We start from the raw sequence: 17,378 nt of genomic DNA on the forward strand, positions 1-17,378 counted from the left end.
AGGAAATGTACAGTTTCGCACAAGGAAGTTCTCAGGTTCAGGGAGGGATCATGATGTAGTGGTAGAGCACATGCCTGCTTTGGATGCAGAAAGTTCAACGTTCAGACCCTGGTATCTCCAGTTAAAAGAATCAGGTAGCAGCTGATGGGGAAGACTTTTTCTGCCTGACCTTGGAAAACCACAGTGGAGCGGGGATAGGGGAGAAGTTCAATTCAGTTCACTTTTAAAGGCAGGTCTATGAAACCCACGCCTTACAAAAACAACCAGAGAACTGAAACACAGCCAGCCACCTTTCAGAATCCACACCCATCCAAATTTTGCAACACAGTTCTTCCAACCAACCAATGCTTACAAACAGGCATATTATTAGCGGACAGTATGTATACAAATGAATATACTGTGGTGGAGAGTAACACATAAGAATGCAATCTATCAGGAGGAGAAATTGCTTGCAAAACTGTGTACATGTAAAAATGTGTTGATCAGGAGAAATCTGCACTAACGTGCTGGAGAATTTACACGAAGTTTTTTTTAAAATTGCTGCAGAAATGTGGAGAACTGAATTTAACATTCATAAAAATGAGAAATTAAGAGAACTGAAATTGACAGATCATTCCACCCCACTAGAGGAGACTGTCTTCATCTGGGTGGCCCAATGCCTTGACCTGATAGAAGGCAGTTTCCTATGTTCACATTGGCTGCAAACCAACTTTTGCACATCTAGCAAGGGTTTTATGCTGATATACAGTTATTAGGGTCTGCTTCCTCCTACACATGACCAACCCCCTCCCTTTATAGGTCATTCCCCCTCACCCCAAGCCTTCTCTCCCCTCCACAATGCTTCTCCCCCTTACACTGGGGTGGGGGAAGATGTGCTTCATATGTATGGTGCATATGCAACCTAAGTCATGTTTAGAAATGCACTCAAGGCACCTTTTCAATCAACAAATACTCCCTGGAGGATGAAGTGATATGAAGGTTCAGAACAATGGATACTTACCGTAACCTGAAGGAAATATTAATCAGTTGGAATCTTTAACTTTAAAATCAAAACGTATGCACACATATACAGCAACACCGATACAATATGCAGTCAAGCAAGTAGCATCTCATAGATACACTCCCACTGAAGTTGGATAGAGAAACAATAAACGGAGGTGGTTTTTTAATGGAAAAAAATGATGAGTGGATTAAAAAAACCCCACTGATGTGCAATTTTTAAAGTTTCAGCTTCAGTTTCTCTTTCAAAGAATAGCCTGGTTGAAAATGAAAGCTAAATTTGATGCAAATGCATAGTTTGTTAGAATTTCTCTATGAACCTCTTATGAAGTGATGAAGCTTTTGCTTTCATTCTTTTATTCATTTATTTTTTAAAGAGAACTTTGTGGAAAATGCTATTCCGACAATGCCTTGGCCCCCAACATCAATTATCTGCTGAAAATTCTTCAGGATCCTAGCAACACAACATTTAGAGAACCAACTCATGACCAACTTTTGTAAACTCAATAATGGCTTTAAAACAAACAAAAAAAGTGAGTCTGTTTTGGTCACCCTTGTTACAGGATAGAGGTTCAGTGGTATGACTGGCTATCCATGGTACTTGGGGCTATCACTTTGCTGTGGTCTAAATCACAGAGCCTAGGGCTTGCCGATCAGAAGGTTGGCGGTTTGAATCCCTGCAAAGGGGTGAGCTCCCGTTGCTCGGTCCCTGCTCCTGCCAACCTAGCAGTTCGAAAGCACATCAAAGTACAAGTAGATAAATAGGTACTGCTCTGGTGGGAAGGTAAACGGCATTTCCGTGCACTGCTCTGGTTCTCCAGAAGCAACTTAGTCATGCTGGCCACATAACCCGGAAGCTGTCTGCAGACGAACACCGGCTCCCTTGGCCTATAGAGCGAGATGAGCGCGCAACCTCTGAGTCGTCCACGACTGGACCTAACGGTCAGGGGTCCCTTTAGGGTAGGTTGCTGGCGTCCACAGGGTGGGGGCTAGTATTGCCCCCCCCCATGGAGGGTGAACAGAGCAGTGGCCTAACACGTTTATTTGCAACCACAAAAGGGGTTAATTAGGCAGCTTAATGCACTTATTCACAACACCAGCCTAATGTGCTTTATGCAACGGCCAGAGTTCTAAAGACCCCGCAAAACTTAGAATACAGTGGTACCTCGGGCTACAGACGCTTCAGGTTACAGACTCAAGCTAAGCCAGAAATAGTACCTCGGGTTAAGAACTTTACCTCAGGATGAGAACAGAAATCGTGCTCTGGCGGCACAGCGGCAGCAGCAGGCCCCATTAGCTAAAGTGGTGCTTCAGGTTAAGAACAGTTTCAGGTTAAGAATGGACCTCCAGAACGAATAAAATTATTAACCCGAGGTACCACTGTAATAGAATTGTGCAGTTGGAAGGGACCCCAAGGATAGTCTTAGTTCAATCCCCTGCAATTCAGGGAATTCTTAACATACTTGGCTTTACAAATGTGCTAGCAGTTTTCTTTCACTATGTATCAAGAGCCAGTGTACTATAGTGGCTAGAGTGCTGGACACCCCCCCCCAACTCGACCACGAAGCTCGCTGGGTGACCTTGGGCCACTCACTATCTCTCAGCCTAACCTATTTCACAAGGTTGTTGTGAGGATAAAATGGGGAGGAGAACCATGTTCACCATCTTGAGCTCTTTGGAGAAGATGTGGTATAAAATATATAATAATAATAATAATAATAATAATAATAATAATAATAATAATAATAAATAATAATAAACTTGGAAGTCCCAATTAATACAGGAGCATACATATACAGTGCAGGATGTAAAACTAAGGTTTCTTTCTGAAATGCTATAGTTTGTATACAAAGTGTGTGTTGGTTTTTTCCTTTAATTTCCTGTAAGATTCTCAATTTACCAATCAGGAGGTAGTACCTTTTCAGTTCCTGATAAAAGATCAGGAATCATTTCTTTTGCAGGGGTAGGGAGTAGAAATCAATTAAAAACTTGCACAACAAAATATAGTACAAAAATAAATAGCCCTCAGCCACCCTTTAAATCAGGTTTAGCCACAATCACAACCCCCCTCCCAAAAAACCCCACCCCAATTTGTTTTCAGCATCACCCTATGCATCAAGTTCAGTGGTGCTTACTCCCAGGTAAAAAGGAGATTGCAACCCCATTTGGCTTTATAATGAAATATGCAACCTGACTATGCGCCTTTATTTTTAGAGACGGAAAACTCTACATTTGAGTAAGGCTTCTGAGGGGAAGCAAGCAAGGAGGACCAGGGGCTGGAAAAATTCAAAAGATAGGTGGTTTTCAGACCTTTATCCATAGGGGCTGAAGCTCTGGCTCTCTCCTTCAGCAGGGTGTGATGGAGCCGCAAAACCTGAGCACCCCTTCTTTACTTGGGAAACAAAATGTACTAGATTTGCCCCCTGCACCATCAACAGCCTTATAACAGGCTGAAATTCTACAGATGAAGAGTTCCCACCATTGCACCTCCATAGTGGGAAAGGCTGCACACACCTGTTTAATTTCACCTTGCCACCCGGCTTTTAACGCACCAACATCCTGCAGTTTCCTGCACTTTGGTGGTCATAGAGTATAGTCTTCCAAGGCATGTAGAGTGGCCTTGATGCAACCATGGTGGCCCGCAGCAAACCAAGAGTCAGGTTTCTTTAAGGAATGAGTGGGAATTAAACAGCCTGATTCTAGAGGCCCACTCTCATAAAAGAAAAAATCAGGGTTTCCTGGTTCTCCTTTCCATTGAAGCTAACATCCCCCAGCAGGAACCTGGACCGTCTGATACATCAGCCATGCAAGCCCAACAATATGGCAGTTCACCATTCTAACTGGAATTTGTCAGAATGAACATGCTCTGCTTGTGCGGAAAGAGCTATACAGGTTTTCAGTATGTTTCTGGATGCACTTCAAAGTGCTGGGTTTGATCCATGAAGTGTTGAAACAGCCTGGGTCCACTGTAGTCATATATTGTATTCTATGAACCTGCCTGCTTACTTAGATCAGGGGAAGGGAAACTGTTGTCCTCCAGATGCGTCTGGACTCCCAACTTCCATCATCCCTGACCACTGGTTATGCTGGCTGGACCTGATGGGAGCCCGACATCTGGGTGGCCCCAGGTTGCTTGCTTCCAGTTTTGATCCTGGCTGGTGGACCTGATCTGGGTACCCCTCCCCTTCCAAGGTCAGATGGATGACAACATGAGAAAGGACTTCTTCTGCAAGCACATGTTTAGAACGCCATGCTTTGTGCCAAAGCTTCTGTCATTTAGGTGCAATTTTATATTCCTAGGCTTTTTAAAAATTTCTTTATTGGACTCTTGCCTATTGCTGTTTTTATTATTTTCTCTTAGCTTGTTCACGGATTGATGTTCTTCCTGATTTTCTAAAAACACGATAAGCTGCTTCAGAAAATACTGTATGCTGGTTTGGGAAAAGAAATATTTAAAACCAATAGACTAGAAATGGCAAAGGATCATTTCCTGGCCGACTGCGCTGTTAAGATTTGGGACACACATTGAACTCTCAATTTGGCAAAACAGTCATTTAATTTACAGTGTAGTAAAGGTTACAGGTAAAAAGCTCAACAGAGTGTGAAAAGGCCTATTACACAAATGTACAAACTTCTGTACAGAGCCCCACACCTTTCACTCATCCTCCCCCATGCTCAATGTTGGCCAGAACTGGCTTCCAAGAAATTAAAATTTTGAAATTAAAAGTCTGCACCATCCCATGGAGGTGAGGGGCCAAGACCAGCAATCAGTAAAATCCCAAGGGACACATCTTGCAAAACAAGTCACTTAAAAAAAAATCATTTAAAATCCAGCAAGGGAAACCTTAACTGCTTTAAACTGGTCACATATCCTGAAGAGCTGCCTTCCATACCAGAAGACTGCTTAATAGCCGGGTAAAAGTTAACTAAAAATATCCCAAAGATGAGAGGTTGCAAGTGAAGCTACAGAAGATTTGGAGTATGGAATCCTACAGCTCACGAGCCATTTCATCACAACCTAGATTATGATGTTATATAACTACACAATATAGACACAACTTCATCTTCACAAAAGGGTCCTATGTACACCGTCAGATGAAACAGAGAAAAGCAGATTGTGTAGAAGTGAAGTGACTTCAAGACATTCCATTCAGACTCCCCCCTTGATAGAATACGTTGTCTCATTTTTTAAAGCAGCAGCAGCAGATATCCTGAATTATTTGGCCCCAAATCTCTGTCCTGCTCAATACTTTAGGTGGTAAATGGAACCTTGGATAGTTGTAATGTTTCTGCAATAACAGACACAATCTAGCTTTTTAAAATCCCACTTGGTTCATTTGGAGGACTTAGGAATGTGGTTAACTCCCCACCCCACTGGGGAAAAACCAAACCAAACAGGATGTGCCTGACTTTGGCTAAGCTTTGACCACTGTTCTGCCATGTTGTACTACAGGGAACAGTAAACCACTGGAGATACTAACCATCTAAGTACACAGAACCAAGGAGGGACCCATCAAGCAGTGTGATTAAGAGCCTGCCCAGTGCCAAGAGCCTGGATAATAAGACTCTCAAACAAAGACAATACAACTCTGCTTCCATAGTTACTTTAGTGTGTACAATATACACATCTCAATCAAGTCTTTTGATTCCAAACATCTGGAACTAGAGCCTTAGAGCTACTTTTGGTTCAATGAAAAACTGAAGTCAATAGGTCAAACTGCACAATGGTGGAGCTGAGATCCGGAAACTATTTTAGCTCACGCAATATCCCCATTTGACAGAACTGCAGTCATTATGCACTTAAGAAACTGGCTAACCTTTCATGGGCTTTGGGATTAGTTCAGAAAAAAAAGAACTGTGTGACAAATTCTGCTTGTGTATAGGAAACCAACCCAAACGGAGTGTTATGCAAGTACACTGCTTTTTCTCTGGAAGGGCCACTGTTAAGAGCTCTCATTTGATATTCCTTTCCTTCTTGGTGCATTCAATCTAGAATGCTAAGCAGCAAATAATCTGCTTGATTTTCATTTCTTACCATTTCCCTGTGCTTCCAGCCTTCAAGATGATACTCACTTACAAGGCAAGCACAACGGGGTGTACCTAGACTAAAGCACTTCATGATCCGCATGTTTAAAAGCAAGCTATGGTTATCTGACTTACATGAGTACTACTTATACCCAAACCAGGTGCTTCTTTAGAAAACTGATCAGGTCCACATACACTTCTGAGGATGAATATTCACCTGAGACCAGCTGGTTAAGCTGAACTCTGCAAGACAGAGTTGTTAATTTTGACTCTGTGTTACCTGACAGTGCCCCTTAAATTCATGAATAACCTTAGGATAAAAATAACCATTGTGCCCCTTAAATTCGTGCCCCTTAAATTCATGAATAACCTTAGGATAAAAATAACCAGGGTTGAGTAAAAGAAGAAAAGGCTGTTAGGCAGTGTGGTTCCGCAGATGGGGGGGGGGGGAGAACACCTCTCTTTTCTAGATGCCTGTAGAGTTCTTCCAGAGGTTGGTTTTGTAGGGGAGCTTACCCCTGTAACCTGGCTATGACACACAGTTAGGACCCCGATTCTGAAAGCTGTGGATGCTGCACTTGGAAGAGTTTTTTGTCCACTCTGGCTGGTTGTGCTCCTGTCTCCCAGGACAGATCAAGCTCTGCTCCTCAGATCAAGAGAGAAGGGGTAGGTTTCTTGCCCGGCCAAGCTTCTTTTGCATACTTCTTCTTCTTGGGCTCATTCACAACTTCGGGATTAAAGACAGCAGGGTTTGGAGCTGGGTTCATGGTGACCGTTGAGGGTGCAACCGGAGTCAAGTCCACATCCGGGGCAAGATTAGGATAGGGCATTGGCAGGCCTCCAATGAGCGCAGTGCCGTGAATGCTATGGGCCTGGGCGCCTGTCTCGTTGTGAGTGGGAGGCAAGCCGCCGTACAATCCTCCGCTATAGGGAAAGTTCTGCATGCGCCGCGTGGCAGACTCATCCGCGCTCAGGGAACCGGAGTTGTCCATCCGCTTTTTCTGCAGTAGAAAGGACAACTATTTAATTTTTGAAACAACCTCCCAATACAAACCACTGCAGAGGAATCTGTGCTTCCCTCTTTCCAAATATTCATTGGTATATATTAAATCTTCATAATTTATATGGTGTATGAAGAATTAGCGCCTGAATCGGCTTGGTTTTCATGTTCGATGTGGCCCTCGGGTGGATGCAATGAGTTGCTTAATGCAACTACTTTGTAGCATCAAGCCCATTCATATCTGTTCCATCATCACTTTCATTGAGTACTTGCAGGAATGAACCTGGCAAGGAGTAATACCCTCAGGGAATTGGTTGCTTAGTCACAACACAGTAGGGGGTTCCAAGGATGTTATCTGTTTTATCTGGTTTAACCTAACAACTCTCCTTTCCTACCGGAACATAATGTCACTTGGCAAGGACAAAAAGCAGAGAACAGTGGGAAACATATTACAGCCACCTAGGAAGCTGCACAGAATACAACTGAATTATAGAGCAGCAGGATGTGGTATTAACAACATATTACTTTTTTGACAATCCAAATCTTTCCTGAGTTCATGAATTCCAAGGCACAGGCCTAGGTATACCTGAAGGAGCGTCTCCACCCCCATCATTCTGCCCGGACGCTGAGGTCCAGTGCCGAGGGCCTTCTGGTGGTTTCCTCACTGCGAGAAGCAAAGCTACAGGGAACCAGGCAGAGGGCCTTCTTGGTAGTGGAGCCCACCCTGTGGAACGCCCTCCCATTAGATGTCAAAGTGAGAAACAACTACCTGACATTCAGAAGACATCTTAAGTCAGCCCTGTTCAGGGAAGTTTTTAATGTGTGACATTTTAGTGTATTTTTGGTCTCTGTGGAAGCTGCCCAGAGTGGCTGGGGAAACCCAGCCAGATGGGTGGGGTACAAATAATAAATTATTATTATTATTATTATTAAGTAAGGCTGTCACTTGCAACTGTGACTGGCTTGAGGTGGCTGCCTTTTGTGTTTTATTTTTAAGTACAGTGGTCCCTTGGGTTATATACGGGTCAGGTTACAGACTCTACTAACCCAGAAATAGTACCTCAGGTTAAAAACTTTGCTTCAGGATGAGAACAGAAATTGTGCAGCGGTGGCGCAGCAGCAGCAGGAGGCGCCATTAGCTAAAGTGGTGCTTCAGGTTAAGAACAGTTTCAGGTTAAGAACGAACCTCTGGAACGAATTAAGTACTTAACCCGAGGTACCACTGTAATGGAAACAACTCATTGATCGAGGAAGGAGCACAGCACGAGCTTGCCATAAGCCTTTTCGTTGCATTAAAAAAAATGACTACTTATAGCTTAATCATGTCTTTCCAAATAAAAATTAAATAAAAAAGGTTAAACGGCAATCCACAGTACAATGCAAAGGTACTTAACTTAAGTGTAAAATGTCATTAGGACACGGCTGCAAGTCTTATTTACACGTCTTACCTATAAACATATTTCTACTGGTCTAGCAATAAAAAGAACCAAACATCTGGATCTAATATCATCCTGGCTACAACTATCCCTATCTAAGACAGCAGTTTTCACAGGCTATGTTAACAGGCTGTTTTCTGATTTAGAAGCATACCTTCACTGGGACAACTGCAGTCTGTACCATGTTTCTGAAGCGTCCAACAGAAGGGTCCACATCCTCTGTATGGGTGAATCAGATTGAAATACCGTGGTTAGTTTTAAAATGGATTTTGAAGAGTGTATTCAGCACCGAAGGGGGTTTAATGCCAGCTTTTTCAAAGTGAAAGGTTATTAACAGCAAAACCTCTATACACTAATGCTCACGGAACAGACAGCAATATGCAGCGAGGCCTACATAGAACACATCCACAGTGCTCACCTGGATTGATGATTTCGTCGTCATCACTGAATGTTACTCTGGAATTCTTTCGTTTTCTTTTTGGTCTCTGGATATCCAAATTTCCTTCTTCTATAGTTAACGTGGAGATCCTCTTATTATGGGCTGTGTTGAATTCTGTCAGGTTCTAAAAAACCAACAAAGAATAAAGATTAAACTCCCCATCTCCTGCCCCCATGAGCATTTAGGGCTGGACAGGCTTCAGGGTGCCCACAATATTATAGGAGCAAGCCAACAGCAAGTCAGCTGGTAGCCTGCCTGAACAGTCACCTGTTTTAGCTGGGGGAGAATGGGAATTTGGTCTAATGGTCTGAAATAGCCCACGGTTGTGGGTTGGAGCCCCACTTTGTGCAAAATGTTCCTGCCTTGCAAGGGGTTGGACTAGATGACATTCACAGACCCTCCAACTCTACAATTCTACGAAAAGGTTTGGCCATACTTGACAGACCATGGGGGGCTGCAAAAGTAGGTATGTCACACACAAGCACAGACTAACACTTGCAAGGTCAGAAGACTTTTGTTCTGGTGCTGTTGCTTATGCCATGCTTCCAGCCAAGGAACCCTGTGCTCCCTCCACAAGGGAAAATGGGTGTCATGCTGTGGGTGAACTCACATCTAATTCTGTCTCCTCTTCTGGAAGTCCAAGCAAACCCTTGAGCTCGTCGTCCTCACTGGTCATTTTCTCATCTCCTTTTACTGCAGAGGGCAACGTCTGAGGTTTTTCCCTCAGAGTATAGGCCCTTGTGGAGGCACCAAAGGAAACCGTAGAGTCAATGGGAATCTGCTGTGGCTTATGAGGCTCCAAACGAATATGACCCAAAAACGTGCCATGTGCTGGGAATATTGGAATAAAAAAAGAAGAAACTGTCCATTAGCTGTCAGTTTATTCAAAGCTAGATGTGGGGCCCCACTGAAAGTATATGAAATTATTTCACTGTGTTCTTCCAGGAAAATCTGAATTAGTTGATTAAATGAAACATTTGCAACCCAATTCTCCAAGGCTTTTGAAACAGCTTCCAAGAGACAAGCAGCACTAAACAGCCAGTGTTCTGCAATTTTGCTCGCTATGGCAAACGATCCATTGGCCTCTGGTATGAATCAGAAGGAATTTGGGTGGTTAGAGTAATTCTTCAGCTTGAAGACGTTAGTTTTGTTTGTTTGTTTTCATACATTTCTGTTCTACCTTTCTTCTGTTACAGAACTCAATGTGGTGTATTGGCTTTGCATTTTCCCCCTTACAATCAAGCGGTATATACATATGAAATAAAGTACATAGGTGTTCCCTGGTGGTCACCCATCCAGACACTGATCAAACTAAATCTGCTTAGTTCAGTAAAGTGGCAGGCTCGTGTGCCTTCAGACCACAGCTGCGCTATGCTACCAGGAAGAGCTGCAGTTCTAGGGCTGGCTGTGTTGGCACATGTCGTGGCAGCAGCAGCAGCACTTTCCTGCCTGCCCAGTGCTCCCAAAGCAAAGGTTGAGGCTGGCTGTTTTGGTGCTGAAGACATTCAAAAGGGCCTCAGCATCGCGTTACCAATATACTCTCCTCCTCCCAACTCCAAATTCGGAGTTAGGGAAGGGGCTGGAGATTGTTCCTGAAGTTGCTCTTGGTTTCCACAACTATGGGGTTGGCCCCAACTGCTCCAGCTCCAAACTTAAGAGCTGGCGAGGAGGGGAAGTGAATGTCCTTGACAAACATGTAAGCTTGTAATTGGGGGAGGATTCTGGCACCCTCAAATTTTGGCTTTGGGACGAAGACCAGCTAAAATCTGTGAACCCTTAAAACAGCAATGAACACAAGTCACTAATATACAATACAAATTGACAGTGGCAACACAAGACCACAGCGTCCCTTTCTGAGTGTGAGCTGAGTGCAGCAACTTATCTGAAAAAGCCACAAGAACAGATCAGGGATGAACCTCACTAGGGAGGCCATTCTAAAGCCTTGGAGCAATTGCAGTGAAGGCCCTGTAATGATAGTAATAATACTATAGCTATGGGGAAGAAAGATGACTTGAGAATGTTGCTCAGAAAAGTACTGTTTCAACAGCACCTTCTCCAATTTCCACCACCCACTGCTATGGGAGTCTTAAAGCTATAGTGGAAACCACCAGGGCATCCTTTTTGGAAATGACACTATCAGGGTTTGAAATTAGCAGGGCACCAGGTGCATTTTGCACCTAAAGATTCTCTATTTGCGAGCACCTCAAAAAGCCCAGGTGCCATTTTTTGCACCTGGCTGATACTCAAGGATTACTGAAATGTAAGTGCTTTGAAGCCTCGAAGTATTTATTAAGGACAGACAATATGTTAAGGAGTTTAACGATAAAGAGTAGAGTGTTTTGAAAACTGAAGTATGGTACCAATATTTTTATTGTAAACACCAAATTAAACATGTATTAACAATTTCAAATAAAAATGTGATATTAACAATGTGTCACTTATGTGAATTGCGTATTAGTTCATCCTTTTCAAAATAATAAATAAATCCCTTGAAAATACACCCCAAGCATCCCTTCTGCGCCGCCCACCCCTGTATATTACCTGGTTAATTATCAATCAACTTACTGCTGTTGAGGTCTATAAGAAAAACCCTCTTCAGGTGTTTGTGGTAGACTAAGGCAGCATGGACCCGAGAGCATGACTGGTGATCAATGGTGAAGTCGCACAGGTCAGGGTTTCTCCCAAAGAGATAGTATTTCTTTTCATCAATGATCAGTTTCTATGATAAGACATCAGACAGACAGCAACATAAGGTCACCAAAAGAAGACATTTCCATCATGACTGCTGCTGCTACAGAAGACTATGAGCTATCAGCAACAGAGGGAAGGGCCTATCCATTTTTTATCAGTGCTGCTAGACCAGGCACTCCCAAACTCAGCCCTCCAGCTGTTTTTGGACTACAATTCCTATCATCCCTGACCACTGGTCCTGTTAGCTAGGGATGATGGGAGTTGTAGTCCCAAAAAACCGGGTTTGGGGATGCCTGTGCCAGGGGAGTGGCCATATTCAGTTACAAATTAAAAATGATGTTCCATGCAGCAAGTATGTTTCTTGGTATTGCTATTGGTAAAAATAGAAACAGCTTTTACAAGCTGAAATGGGAACAAAGGATCAGCTTCACTGCTGCTGAAGCCACAAGATGGTTAAAAACTCATTTGTGCCTCTGAGTTATAACCCAGTGTGATCCTCCACACACTGAGCTTGATTACCTCATGGCTTGTTTTGATGTTGCACTTTTTAGACCTAGCCGATCACTAGTTATACCTTTGAACTCGAAACGAGAAGAAAGGTAAAGATGGCCTGGTTAGTATCAAGTGCTTAAAAAACCTGTGTGAATTGAACAACATGTGTACGTTGCAACTGACAATTTACAGTGTCGCTGCTTTCAGCTTTGTGGGGCTCGAAAGGTATTCCATCCTAGGGGATGATTACAGTTCAAACAGACAGGAGCTTAGTTTGGAGGTAAATAGCTCATGTTAATAAGCAGAGATATGGGCAATTCTTGTGTCAACACAGTCCATTCCCTCCTTGGCATGCTACAATTGAACTTGGACCTGGGAGCCCTTCAGCACATCACTTCGTCATACTTAGAAATGGAAATCTCAGGGATTCAGTTACTGTGAAAACTAACACAACCCCCTCAGAACAGCAAAAAATAGGTTTGCCCTTCTAGTTCTGAACTGTCACTGTTAAAAGGTGATGCCAGAAGGAAGCACTGGCTACCAACACCTGCTTCTAAGGTACTTTGGAATACTTGGATGTATAGTGGGTATTCAAGCAAAATGGGAAGCAACTCGGGGAGCTTGCTGAAAGTGCTCATCAGACATTGCGGGAGAGAAAGGGAAAAGGATGCAGGATATTTTATTGCTGTGTTTGATACTTGTGATTATTTCTATAGCTGCCCAGTATTAGAAGTGTGTTCCTGGTCCAGGATAATTTGTTCTGCATCTATTTTCATACCTCAATAAGTTTGTCTCCTTTGACTACATCCAGGTGCAACCCGGGTGGAGGCTTTCCTGCCCTAGGAAACAAAAACAGAAATTTCTGGAATAAAGTCACATTTAGAACCCCTACAGTTAAACACTGATCTGAAGTCGCCATAAAAACAAAATCCAACTCTCATACTTTTTTTTCTTAAGCAATACGTTAACCATAAATGCAGCAACACATTGAAATTAGATAGATGGAAAACCTGGACTTTAACACAGGAAACTGGTGCAAAAAGTATGAGCTGAAGTGAAATTAATAGTCAGCACCTTTAGGACACTGCCATGTACATGGGTCTTCAGACAATGTATAGTATGGCACTACCATAAGACGAGATGCTGGTCACTAGCTTACATGGCTCTAAAGTGGAATAGATTGGGCCAGGCCTACTCATGACTACTGGCAACAATAGTGACCAGAATCTGCATTAAGAGAAGAGCCATAGCTCAGTGGCAGAGCACACACATTGCATGCAAAAGGGCCCAGGCTCAATTCCCAGCATCTCCAGGTAGGGCTGGAAAAACTCCTGTCTGAAAGCATGGAGAGCTACTGCCAGTGAAAGTAAACCAGGGATGGGGAACCAGTTACCTCTAGGCATTGTTGAACCTAAATTCTCATAATTCTGGATCACTGGCCATGGTAGGTGGGGCTGATGGGTATCCAACCATATCTGGTGGTTCTCTATCCCTGAGGTGGGCAGAGCACTGCTCTCAGTGTAAGGCAGCTTCCTTTGATAGTGCATACTAGTTGGCCTTTTGCCTGATCCAGTTGGGCTTTGCGCATACCTTCAGTGGAGTAAGACCTACTGGCACACCCCTTTTGATAAGAACTCCTCTACAGTAATGGATATCTCATTTAAGCAATTTAGTATGGAAGAAAACAAAACCTGTGTTTGCAAACACTTAAGGTTTTCTGTGTTATTCAGAAGTCATTATACTTCATTTAGAGGGGCTTGTTTGTAATAGTGGCTAAGAGAGTGAACTACAAATTGGGAGTTCCCCATTCAAATCTGCTATGAAGTCACTAGGTGTTTCCAGTGTCTCACACCATCTACAACATGGCACTTGTTTGTAATAGTGCAGGCATAGGCAAACTCGGCCCTACAGATGTTTTGAGACTACAATTCCCATCATCCCTGACCCTGTTAGCTCATCTCTCATCCTGTTAGCTAGGGATGATGGGAGTTGTAGTCCCAAAACATCTGGAGGGCTGAGTTTGCCTATGCCTGTAATAGTGGCTAAGAGAGTGAGCTACAAACTGGGAGTTCGCCATTCAAATCTGCTATGAAGTTGCTAGGTGTCTCACACCATCTATAACATGGTGATAATAATATTCACTTTACAACAGAAGTGAGGAATTGGGTCTGGCCAGTGGGCCGAATTCTTATTTCTTCCAAACCTTGCCAGCAAACTTTGGCAGGTGGGCGCAGCTGCCCACCTGCCAAAGTTCAAAGGGGCTCACTTTGACCACCATTACAGTGGAGCCCCTTTGAAGTCCATTTGTGGGCATCGTATGAATTCAAACGGCACCTGCACTTGGACAAAGTGGGGCTCGCGGATCAAGGAGCCCCATTTGCAAAGCAACAACTGGGATCTCACATCAAGTTCTCAACTGTTCCTTTGTAGCCACATCTTTACCTGTCTCACACTTGACATCTCACACATTGACAGGTGTGGAGCAGGTGGATCTAGTTTGGGGGAAACGGCTTTGTTAGGCCTAATTAGTTCCATGATCTGGAGATTCCTTGCCCCTTGCTTTATAGGGTATTTGTAAGGATAACAAGATAATGTATATGAAGTGCTTTGAACACCCAAAAGCAATACAAGGTCTTATTAGCTTAATTTTTTCAGAGTCCATTACTTAGGTTTTCTCCATCAGAAAGATGAAGCTCACTCAGTGCATGTCACAATGCCTTAGGAACACCAGGGGATGTCTTATACTGAGTCAAACCATTGGTCCATTTAACTCTGTATTGTTAACACTGAGTGGCAGTGATTATCCAGTTTCAGGCAGGGGGTTCTTCCAGTGTATTTGGAGATGCCAGGGGTTGCACCTGAGACATTCTGCATGCAAAGCATTTCATGCCCAATCTGTGCCAAATATGTACTAGAACTCACTGCTAAATAGTTAACTGCTGGAGAACAATACCCAGGGGCATTGTTCCTCTGTGTGGCAGATAGAAGCAACCATATGAACTTACCTGAGCCCCAAGGTTAGCATCAGAGGCCCTCCTGTCATTAGTTAAAATTCAGATTGGTGGGTAGAGAAAGGTCCTTCTTGGTGGTGGTGACATGACTGTGCAGCTCTCTTCCCAGGGAAATCCTACAAGCCCACTCCCTTCCCATTTTTAGATGGCCTTTTAGAATTTGTTTTTATTGTCAGGCTTTTTAGGACTGGTTGGTTTTTTGCTGATTAGATTTTTATACTGCTGTTTTTGCTGTGCGAAACTGTAATTTTTATTTATTTATATTTCCTGTTTTGTGAGCTGCTTTGGAAAAATAGTTTTTAAAGACAGAAGAAAAAGCATCTAACAACAAGGGTGGGAAAATATTACAATATCCTTCCACAGAAAAAGATAAATTGGAACTTGATTTTATGAAAAATATGTCATCTATCTTCCACTCACTATAATTCTTCCTTCTGTCATTAAAAAAAGAGTGACACAGTGGATAGCTCCAGCTATAATTACCACGGAAGGTAAAACTTTGCTAAGTCACAACCCAGAGAGCTCTTCTGATGATTTAGCAGCCCCGTCATCATAATGGAAGATGTGTTCATTAGACTCTCAAAGGATATTAATTATATAATTCATTTTTTAACCAAAAACTGAAACATGACATCTGTACCAAAAGATAAACCTTTGTGGGCAGTTACCAAAATCCTTTCACTGTGAACATATATGACATACTTCCAGTCCTGTCATCAAAACCTGTCCTTCCAAGAACAGTTTTGGCAAAGTGGGTTGCAGACCACATTACACTACACCTTCTGCTTTGGAGGAAGGAAGAAACTTAACCTCTAAGTCACTTTGTATGTATGTATGTATTGGGATGAAAAGGGCATATTCTATAACTCAAATGCATTCCAATGTGTTATACTACAAAAACTCATCCTTTCCTTTCAGTCCTTCAGCATAGTTTCAGACAGCTGGGGCAAGCACTATGACCAGAGTGACCACTGCTTTTTGTCATAAAATTTCTTACTCAAAAACAAATTCCCAGAAAACATAGGTGCAGTTACCTACGTAACTCCTAGAATTGCCACAGAAGAAAATTGTTTCTGTATGAAGAAGAAACTGCAGGACACACACGCTTAGTAGGCTCAACACCCATTGAAGCAGAATACCGAACAAGCAAAATGAATGATCCATTTCCAGCAGGGAGTAATCCACCAAAGAGACATTTTCTTTTGCTTCTCTATCCCACAATACTAACACTTTTTTAAAAAAAGTTTTCTGAATTTTAGACATACTTGCATGACCTAGTTCTCAAATAAAACAAAGAATTTTCCTAGACACCTAGGTGCAATTAGCATGTAAACACCTCAACAAAGACAGAATTCACAGTGCTGGCCAGTACCTGACAGGGAAAAGCACACATAGGCAATACTGAGAATATATCCCTTAGATGCAGGTCACTGTGTACATCTTTCAACACAACTCCAGAGAGCCCCAGGTTTCAAGTTTTGCTTAATTGCCCCAGCCATAAACATGACCTGCTACTCAGACCTTAACAAACCGTCATTCCTCTTTGCAATAAGGTTGTGTCTCCTCCAAAGCATCGCAGCTACGGGATTAAAATGTGCCTCTGCGCAGGGGCACACAGCCAGAAATGCTTAACGTGCAGATCAAACATGACTAGAAGCACTCACTTCCATATTTCCGAGTTTAGCAGTACTGAATGAAATTGTTTTAGTAGACAGGCACGCTCAGTGATAAAACGGGTCGTTTCCCCCTTGCCTTCCAGGCGCAGAAATACCCTCCCTTCACTGAGAGACCGGCACTCTGCTCATGTTCAGAGACGCCCTTTTAACTCCACACAGCAGTGTAAGAAATACGTTCTCTGTCCATGCTCAGAAGCACCCTCCGTGGGTTTTAAAAAAATGATTTTTAATATATATTAAATATATATAGGTGCATAACATTCCAGGGCTCGTAGCACTTTCCCGGTCCTTCCCCCGCTTGCAGGGGCTGCTGCACCCAGGCCCACTCCCCGCTTCATGATGCCGCTCCCGTCTCCCCGTGGGAAATATAGGCCCTTCTGCACGGCGTGACCCTTTCCCGCTCTCCAGCGCCACAGGCCCCCGCCCTCACCAGGTCGGGCAGTCAAAAAGTGGGAGGATCCCGCCACCGCCACTGCCGCCGCCGCCGCCACCACCGGCAGAGTTCGCGTTCGCCGCCATCTTGTGACTGCCCCCATTCAGCTGGGCGCGGGGCACGCCGGGAAGCTGGAAGACCCGGCGGGCGGGAGGCGATCCCGGGATGCACCGCGG

The 17,378-nt window shown here is 43.5% G+C and overlaps 1 protein-coding gene and 1 non-coding gene across 3 annotated transcripts; both read right to left on the reverse strand.

The window, feature by feature from the left end:
- Positions 1 to 6,376: 6,376 nt before the first annotated feature.
- On the reverse strand, positions 6,377 to 17,326 carry PPP1R8 (protein phosphatase 1 regulatory subunit 8). Of its 2 annotated transcripts, none has more exons than XM_053398458.1 (7): positions 17,200 to 17,326; positions 12,861 to 12,921; positions 11,465 to 11,618; positions 9,510 to 9,730; positions 8,879 to 9,023; positions 8,615 to 8,679; positions 6,377 to 7,025 (listed from the first exon to the last, which is right to left on the reverse strand). In XM_053398458.1, the coding sequence occupies exons 1-7, from the start codon at positions 17,286 to 17,288 to the stop codon at positions 6,672 to 6,674; spliced, it is 1,089 nt and encodes a 362-aa protein (XP_053254433.1). In that variant the 5' UTR covers positions 17,289 to 17,326; the 3' UTR covers positions 6,377 to 6,671. The 2 variants fall into 2 exon arrangements, with proteins under 2 accessions (XP_053254433.1, XP_053254434.1); XM_053398459.1 differs by lacking the exon at positions 17,200 to 17,326 and adding an exon at positions 15,088 to 17,186.
- LOC128420445 (small Cajal body-specific RNA 1) lies at positions 12,054 to 12,220 on the reverse strand. The gene has a single exon (XR_008332047.1). It is a non-coding gene; the product is annotated as a small Cajal body-specific RNA 1 (non-coding RNA).
- Positions 17,327 to 17,378: the final 52 nt, after the last annotated feature.

This window comes from Podarcis raffonei, chromosome 8 (genome assembly GCF_027172205.1).
Source record: "Podarcis raffonei isolate rPodRaf1 chromosome 8, rPodRaf1.pri, whole genome shotgun sequence".
In the NCBI taxonomy this organism is placed as follows: domain Eukaryota; kingdom Metazoa; phylum Chordata; class Lepidosauria; order Squamata; family Lacertidae; genus Podarcis; species Podarcis raffonei.

What these genes read in the sequence shown, in the direction of transcription:
- PPP1R8 (XM_053398458.1), bottom strand. Translation starts at nt 17,288, where the DNA reads ATGGCGGCGAACGCGAACTCTGCCGGTGGTGGCGGCGGCGGCGGCAGT. An exon ending in AAGGAGACAAACTTATTGAG is followed by an intron (nt 11,619 to 12,860) that starts GTATGAAAATAG and finishes GTCTTATCATAG; the next exon opens with AAACTGATCATTGATGAAAA. An exon ending in CTGCAGTTGTCCCAGTGAAG is followed by an intron (nt 7,026 to 8,614) that starts GTATGCTTCTAA and finishes TTTCTACTGCAG; the next exon opens with AAAAAGCGGATGGACAACTC.